General features: G+C 36.6%; 1 protein-coding gene and 1 long non-coding RNA gene across 3 annotated transcripts; one reads left to right on the forward strand and one right to left on the reverse strand.

Annotated features, from left to right (window-relative positions):
• Positions 1 to 2,613: 2,613 nt before the first annotated feature.
• Positions 2,614 to 3,517, reverse strand: LOC118752060. Its single transcript, XR_004994624.1, has 3 exons — positions 3,227 to 3,517; positions 2,762 to 2,827; positions 2,614 to 2,700 (listed from the first exon to the last, which is right to left on the reverse strand). It is a non-coding gene; the product is annotated as an uncharacterized LOC118752060 (long non-coding RNA).
• Positions 3,518 to 5,892: 2,375 nt separating this feature from the next.
• LOC118752059 (hybrid signal transduction histidine kinase A-like) lies at positions 5,893 to 8,086 on the forward strand. 2 transcript variants are annotated; one of them, XM_036486910.1, is made up of 4 exons: positions 5,893 to 6,139; positions 6,211 to 6,484; positions 6,576 to 6,704; positions 6,781 to 8,086. In XM_036486910.1, exons 1-4 carry the CDS (start codon positions 6,101 to 6,103, stop codon positions 7,542 to 7,544), a joined length of 1,206 nt encoding a protein of 401 aa, XP_036342803.1. In that variant the 5' UTR covers positions 5,893 to 6,100; the 3' UTR covers positions 7,545 to 8,086. The 2 variants fall into 2 exon arrangements, with proteins under 2 accessions (XP_036342803.1, XP_036342802.1); XM_036486909.1 differs by having other exon boundaries at positions 5,895 to 6,139; positions 6,778 to 8,086.
• Positions 8,087 to 8,773: the final 687 nt, after the last annotated feature.

Here is an 8,773-nt window from a genome sequence, read left to right on the forward strand (position 1 = left end):
TTGTATGCATTTTTCGGTGAATCCTTGAAGTATTATTTGTGAAAAATCTTTTTTTAGTAATTTCCCCATTTTAACATATTTTTCTGCATAAAAATATCAGTTTGTGCGGCATTAACATGGTGTTTTGAAACCGTAGTTGGACCTTTCATCTATAACGATATAGACACTTCCCAATCTGGGTGGTCTTCAGTATCTTCTTCTCTTTGTGTAAACTAATCCGTGGATTTAGTACAGGGGTGCTCATCTAGTAGATCAATTGGCTCAGTTGACTCACAAAAACATCATTGTGGCTTACTTTGGCTCACTTACAACAAACACAGAATTCTTGGAAGAACAACACGCAAAATGTGTTCACGGACAAAAATCGAATGACATTCAGTTGGCCTACAACAACATCACTGTGGCTCACTTTGGGCCCTGTCACACGGTCAGTATTTATTGACGTGATCCAAGTATCGCGATATTTATTGACGGTGTAGCATGCAATATTGATGGATCGTGATCCATATCGCAAAATTTCTAAAAATTTTGAAATCTGGATCGCGGATCGCAATACCGTCAATAAATATTGAACGTTTGGCATTTTCAAAACGCGATCCATATATTTTGTCAGTACACCTTGTACTCTCATAATGCGAACATCGAAAAAGTAATCGCATTGCTGTCGCTTTTAAAAGAAGATCACGCACTCTTGGCAAACCTTGCAGATATCTCAGGAGGAAATAAGAGCTTGTAGCACCAAAGGAGATTAATACATATATCATATGTTATACCAGCGCTATTATTCTTGGCCGATGAGTTAGGAAGGTTCTGTCCGTCAGTCCTTTCAACCTAAGCTAATAATAGCCGTCATTGATTCGCCACTTCTCTGCTCGCTATATTGGAGTTCCGGTCGCTTAACGAAAAATTTGGCAAGTGAATGCTACAACAAAGTTAGCTAGCAAGAATGGACGATGGCGAGTTTGGTTGTACCTCATTGAGTTCATTCGTTTTACCACTCGCTAACCGTTGTCGAAGCGATGACGGCTAATGTTTACATTACGAAACTTTTTGCATAACACTATTTTTGTATTGGTCAACGCAAAAGTTCTTATCAGGCGTCGCGAAACATGCCAGGTATTTGCTAGTAATAGTATAAATAAAAAACTCTTGGTTCGTTTTAAAACTGCATTGAAGCATAGTACATTGTACATTAAACAGACATTTAAAATTGAATTTTACACTTTTACAGCGTTTCTATTATATGTATGCTTATGGATTACATTTAATATCCCACCAAGGAGCCTTAGAAATCATGATATTTTTTCTTTGGACTTTGTCAGAAATAATTATGCTAAACGAATTTAATTCGCCCTCAAGCTCTTTCGCTATCGCTATCGAAAACTTCAACTAAATTTAGTTTCAACTACTTTTAAATAGTATGTTGAATTAGTTATTAATCATATTTTATCTTTATGCTAAATACTTTGTATGAAATAATTATTTTCTTGTTTCTGTTGTTTTATTTTTAGTAGATTAAACTGGAATAATGAGCTTCATATGAAAATGTAATTTGATCAATAAGTTATAAATATTCATGATAAATATCTACTTTTTCAAAAGATTATTTGTTAAAATTCAAGCTGCTTATTAATTACAAGTATTTATGGATTTTTAAGATGGAATCGCTGGTTCAAATCCCAGTGAACTTGAAACTTCTAAACTTTATTTTTAAGCCTTATTTTGTAATTTTCAGTGCCTAATTTATTAATATATTCGGTCTGAAATATACACTTTTTTGTGAATTTCGGAGTGAGTTCTACGCAAAATACTAATGGATGCCCCAGCCGGAATTATATGCACAAGAAATCGACTGTTAAGTGCAAGATCGACCTATCTCGGCAGCCAATTCGAAAACGTCCAATCTTAAAAAAACTTTTCAAAAACGTCGTACTTCGGAGTTTGATTGAAGAACACCCTATCTCAGAATTCGGTTCAAAAACGCCCTATCTCAGCTGCCGATTCAAAAACGCCCTATATCAGCACGTTTTCAATACATTTTGAAGTGAGACAGGGCATTTTTGAACCGAATTCTGAGAAAGGTTGTTCTTCAATCAAATTCTGAGATAATGTTTTTCAATAAAATTATGAAATAGGGCGTTCTTGAAAAGTTTTTTATATAGGGCGTTTTCGAACTGGCTCCCGAGATAGGTCGATAGGTCCACTCAGCAGTCGAAATGTTGTACACCTTTGACAACACAGAAATGAGAATTATACGCAGTAAGAGTTATAATCCCTAAGCGCGGCCAAAGGTCGCCTACACAAAAAGAATTTCTGGGCTAAAATACTGTGGTCAGCGTAGCCGGCGTTGGACTGATGAGGGTAATTTTTTCTAAGCGCCGCCGAAGGCCGCCAAATCCGAAAGGTATTCTACACAAAAACACTGTTTAACAAGTTTATATTTCAAATGTCAAATTGCAAATTTTAGACCATTTTCCAATGGTTCTCGAGGAGTCTGTAGACGTTTCTAGGGGCCCTGTGTGTTTTTTTACAAAGTTTGAACTGTGCTCTTTTTAGTCGGTTGGATATCAAGAGCCCAGAACCGTTTTAAAGAGTTCAGTTAAGAAATACCTACATATGTACATATTTCACAAATGTATTAAATATCAGCGTTTGGGTACTTACGACGAATATCTTTCTTTAGATTTTATCGATGTAAATCTGGGAATAGAAGAGAATTTGTATAGATGTATCGAAAAAATGGAATAATGCATGAACATACAAACATTCAAGTTGAAGGCTTCAACCAATTTTGTAATCCACCTGTAATTAGGGGTAGTTAGCTTTCCTGCAAAGAAATGAAGAAATTCAAATAAATATTTAATGCAATACAAAGACTGCCGAAACAAGAAAGGGTGATCATCACTATTCTATAACTGTTGCGGAAGTCCCTTTGGTATAATTATATTTTTGACCAGGAAACATATGGCATCCAATCAAGGTCCTTTCATAACCCAATATCTTTCAAAACTTTATTTTCATTAAGCTTTCAAACAAAATATGAAAGGTGAGATGGTTTAAGCTTTATCAACTGAATTGCAAGTGCATCGGATTATAGCTGATCTACAAGCGCAACAAATAACATATTCGAACACTAATAAAAAAAAAAATCGTTCCACCATTTCATGCAGCAACTTCAATAAATGAATGATAAGCTAAGCGGTTGAATAGGAAAAAAGAAACTTACACTAGTTGGGAGTTTTTAGCGATGCACTATTTTTATTTTTATTTTAGGTTGCTCTGATAGGTTTTATTGTTCTCTATAAATATTTTAATAAATAACTATTTTCACAGAAAAACAGCAGCAGCCAATTATTCACCACTTTTGAACGCAGGGTTGTTTCTAGGGATGCCGAAAAGCATCGATGCATCGAAAATATCGATGTCGCGTCGACGAACATCGATGTTTGAAGCCATGACTATCGATGTTGCTCGATACATCGATGTTTTTTTAAATTCCTAGTTTGGCGTCGCTTCGACAGCTGACTGTGGGCTCTGTCACACGATATTTGGATCGCGCACGAATGCTACATGTTCAATATTTATCAGTATTTGCATAATTTTTGAGCTGAAAGCTTATTATGACGCAAGAAATTATTTTTATTTTGTACGTAACTATAATTTACAGAGAATGCATTCCACAATTATTTTAAAATTTCCAATGTTAATTCAAATTTGTTTTGAAAGATTTTAAGCCGCGAGAGCGAAGGAAAAGGCGATGTTCGCATTATGAGAGTAAAAGATGTACTGACGAAATGTATGGATCGCGTTTTGAAAGTGCTACACGTTCAATATTTATTGACGGTATTGCGATCCGCGATCCAGATTTCAAAATTATTAGAAGTTTTGCGATATGGATCACGATCCATCAATATTGCATGCTACACCGTCAATAAATATCGCGATACTTGGATCACGTCAATAAATACTGACCGTGTGACAGGGCCCTATCAATACATGCATTTATATGAAGGTCTTGACATAACCAAAGTTGGGCAACGTCAACACCAACACAACGCGCAAAGATGGCCAACTCTCAACTTTTCAACTCTGACTTAATTTTCCTTCTTTATCAAATGCGGGCAAGAAATATTGTTTGTAATGCAACTGTTGATAATAAATTTTGATTTATCTGCCGCTGGTATGTTAATTTAGTTACCAAAAGTATTCGCTGCTAAGCTTTCATTGTAGCAAGCACGGGCGTTAAGTTCCGAACACATTGAACACGATGAGCTACGGGCCACAGCTTCCAATTTGTGATCTTCATTATCTAAACGCCTTGTCGATAACGCCATGATTTTTTTTGAAAGTGGCAGCGACATTATGGATTTGTATGAGCTTGACATAAAAGAAGAGGAAGAACCTTATCTGTCCCCGGAAAAATAGATCTAGGCACAACTACAGCCGTCGCGTAGCCCGTTCGTCGCTTAAATAATTATCTACATAAGAGTACGTGCTAAAATAATTTCACAGCTGTGGTCTGTAGCTCGTCGTTTTCATTGTGTTCGGGCTATTACTCGCGCTTGTATCAAAGCATGATTCAATAATTAAAGGTTTGCTCATTATTGACATTAGACTTTTGACACTCCCTTATGGTCTGATTATGCATACTTCGCATAACTTCGCCCAACTTCGCATAAGCTTCAAATTGTAATTACGTATGTACTTTGTATGCATTTTGTGTGTATTCCATTACCCAGAAATTAGCAGCACTTTTTAAAAACTTTGTGATTTTGCTTCACATTTACTTAAGTTACACTTTTAGTGCACTGGTACAAATGGTTGTGCGAAGTTATGCGAAGTATGCATAATCAGACCCTTAGCTGCCTTACAAAAGCTTTGCACACACACACGAACCCACACACAGTGCTTTGCTAAGGGAGCCGATTTTGTCGAGAGGGAGCGAGAAAACTGCTTTTTGAGCAAACCTTTTATTATTGAATCATGGTATCAAAGCGACGCCAGCGAATCGTTATTGGGAAGTGTAACAGTGGCTACACACGACGAACATGTGCGCGTACAGGCTCGGCTTGCGGTGAATGCTCGTCGTGTGTATGGCGGTTCACGAGCATGCTCGCAAAAAATCAAAAAATTTTGATTTTCAGCGAGCATGCTCCTCATTTGTAGCGTGGTTTGCGAGCATCGCATTGGTAACAAAAACAACAACTTCACTTTGTGTTGTTGCTTGCAGTGTGCGAGAAGTGCAGCCAAGTCACGTGAGTTATTGAATTTTTGATGAGTGAGGCCAAATTACTATATGTGTATGTATGTGCATACATAGAAGTAAAATATAAATAAATTTAAGTAACACATATATTAAAAAACCAAAGTCATCTTTTCACTTTTATATGATTTTAAAATGTTGGCAAACTTCAAAAAAAATCATGGCTGACAAATTGAGAGAACGGTTCTACCTTGCTATATTTTTATCATGGTTTATTACATGAACCAAAAATACAAGATCACGTAAGAACGCGACGTTGTATTTGTAACTGGTTTTGAGAAAAAAGTTTGCGAAAGCGGGTTCGTCAGCTGAGCGTTTGTTTACATCACGAGCACCACTATTTTACACTTTTATTCAAGTAAAGAAGAGTTAATTCAACATGACAACACATTTTAAAGCATTTTGTTGCATCATTTTACCTTAATTGTGCGTTTAAAGTGGCTGACAATAATTTTGGCTAATTTTGGTTTTCGTTGTTTTCTTTGCTTTGTTTACTTTTCGCTCGTTTTCCTGTGAAACAACATGGCGTAGAACCCGCTAAAAAAACTCGACTTTTTTCACTCTCTTGTTCTTACGTGATCTTGTGTCTTTCGTTCATGGGTTTATTACCGAAATCATTTGAAGTTTTGGGTACCGAGTGTTGGGTACCGCCAATTCAGCACATCACTATTTGTCAAATATTTCAGTTGCTTTCATGATCCATATGTATATGCAAAATTTCTGTTCCTGCGTTGTTGAATTTGGATAATTCTGTGCGTTTATACCTATTTTCTTCGCTAGACTTTTGAAATTCTAGAGTAGTTCCAAAGGAAGTAAATCCAAAGTAAAGGCGAAGGTATGTCGGATATTAAACGGGACTCCAGCCGTTCGCCTGAGGTAAGTTGGAGCGCGCGCATTATATATTTGAAGTACATACCATAACGGTTCCATTTATTTCTGCTATTTAGAACGGCTATTTGGATGATTTGATAGCTGACACAAGTTCACTGATAGCATCCGTTTACGAAATATTAGAAACGCCACGACGACCTACAGCAGTAACGGCGGCGCCATTACTTGGGCGCAGATCACACAACAACAGCGACAGCAGTGGCCAACTTGGCGGCTCAAATTCAAGTCCTAATTCGCCCAAGTCTCCAAAGACACCACGCCTGTGCCCACAAAACAGAGTACCCCTTTCAACACCATCAACCAGGGAAATTGACAGAGAAATCAACAGAAGTAAAGCTTACAAATCAATTTAAATAATCAAATATTTAGCCAATATTATTACAATTATATACGTCTTATCATTATCTGTTTTACTTTCTAGTTGATCGTTTTTGTGAAATGTTGGAGCATAATTTACGCTCAGTAGCACAGGAACCAGAGCAACTGATCGAGGGGCCGTTAGATTCAACTTCACCAAACAGCCCAGCCCGTGGAGCTGTCAATAGATCTCGTAAGCTAAAACAATAAAACATTCATACATATATAAATTCAAAAGGTCTAAGCTTTCATTGTATATATTTCAGCAGGTAATACACCCCAGCGTGTTTCCGAACAAATTCTAAATCAGAATAGCTCTCCAACTCCAGACGTAGTTTTGGTTGATCTTAGTGATTCAATGAATATGCCTGCCTCAATAAGACCTCCGAATCAATTAAATATGAGTGACGATGTAATCATTGTAACGCCAAGTGAAGATGAAATCGTTGATCTTTGCACGCCTACAATCGTTCGAAAGATCTTTCATTGTAGAACCAACTTTAATGATAGGATGTTTCCAAATTCCGATGTGAATGTAATTGGTACTATAAATGGTGGCGGAACAGCCGAAATTCCGATTGCACAACCAACAAACGACGATAGACCTTCATGGCGACGCTCATTATCCTCGTATATGTCTAGGGAAAGGCCAAATGTTGCCAGTTCATCGCGTAATTCCGTTTCAACAGCAACTTCAAGAGCAAGTATTGGCAACGTTAAGAATCGGACCAACAACCAAAATAAGAATCGTGCAAATAGAGCGCCTGGTGCGCCTTCTAACGTTTCCGTCGCCACTGTAACGACCAACAACAGCACCAGCAGCAACAACAATAACAACAACAATAACAGCGGTCGTGCACCACTAATGTGTGCAGTATGCATGGAAAGCAGCATTAATAATCAACCTACCTCTACCAAATGCGGCCATGTATTCTGTGCTAATTGCATACGCCAAGCTTTACGGTTGACACGCAAATGCCCCATGTGCAACACAAAGCTCACGCCAAGCATGCTGTTTCGTATATATGTTTAAGTGAATTCTGAAACTTGCGACAAAGATGAAAATGCACTTTTGCGTTTAAGACAAAGCAGACTGGTTTTTGCAAAGTTCCGAATGTCTAATTAGCACCGTCTTACATGTTATCTGTTGCTCTGATTCTGTCAATAGAAATTTAATGTTTGAATGTATATCCATAAGTGATTCTATTTAGCAAGAATTTACTGAATTTTGTTTTACCTAAATTAAATTAGTCCACACATAAGTTGTTATTACGCTTATTGTAATTATAAGACGGATCATTATATGCTATGTTTTTTCCATTTTTTATATTTCAAACTTGCGCTTGCATTCACTTACATACATATTTATACTGGCTTTTGAAATTTAAGTGTCATACTTTGAGAGCAGGTTAACGGTCCTAATATTCTTTAATTAATTTTCTTCCAAACACTCTTTGTAAACAAGCTAAAACTCTTTGAATAGTCGAAATTATAGAAAACGAAAATGTAAAATTTCTGAACGACTTCTTTTCATGGTAAACAACTAATAGGTATCATTGCGGCTCTTTAAAAATTTTATTTTTTTTCTACTCGGCGTTAACGTAAAAATTTCTAGTTCAAAACTATTATGAAGGTCAGCTTCAAGCGCCGAAGCAAATTCAAAGTCGTTCTTACCCATTACGAATCCACAGTAAAACTTCTGGTGACAAGTTTTACGATATTAGAAATCTCAGCGTTAAGAAAATCGTGGCCCATGATAGAGCCAAAAAGAAAGATGTTGTCACAAAAAAAAATGCTCTTGAGTAAGCATCTATTCAGAAGGTGATAAAAAATGCCTTAAATTATATTTTTTTCTTTTTCCAGTGCATATACTGAAAATCCAGAATGGGCTGAACTCTTTCGCTTCGATGGGAAGACTGAAAACAATTCGTTAATTTATCATCCTCTATGTGCGTTGGATATTTATGGTACCACCATAAAGACCAATCTTGATACGAATTATGCCATAGTGAAAATAATCCAACTAATACTAGAAAAACATTGGAATCGTTTTATTCCAATGCCTTATTTAAAGGTAAAGCATTGTGGGAGGTTGTGCGTGTACATATGTGCATATTTTTGTGTGTACATATTATGTATGTATGTATATTTAGTTTTTCAGGATTTTCTTGAATGCGTTAAACATCAAGTACTCGAGGAATTGCATCTACGGATGGGTCATTAGCGTCGTTGAGGATCAAACTTTGCAAACGAATCGTTTGT

This window comes from Rhagoletis pomonella, unplaced genomic scaffold (assembly GCF_013731165.1).
Source record: "Rhagoletis pomonella isolate Grant_MI unplaced genomic scaffold, Rhpom_1.0 Rhpom_scaffold_01194, whole genome shotgun sequence".
NCBI classification, from domain to species: Eukaryota; Metazoa; Arthropoda; class Insecta; order Diptera; family Tephritidae; genus Rhagoletis; species Rhagoletis pomonella.

Coding starts and splice junctions, on each gene's coding strand:
- LOC118752059 (XM_036486909.1), top strand. CDS start 6,101: ATGTCGGATATTAAACGGGACTCCAGCCGTTCGCCTGAG. Junction 6,485..6,575: donor TGACAGAGAAATCAACAGAA/GTAAAGCTTACA, acceptor TTTACTTTCTAG/TTGATCGTTTTTGTGAAATG. Junction 6,705..6,777: donor TGGAGCTGTCAATAGATCTC/GTAAGCTAAAAC, acceptor TATATATTTCAG/CAGGTAATACACCCCAGCGT.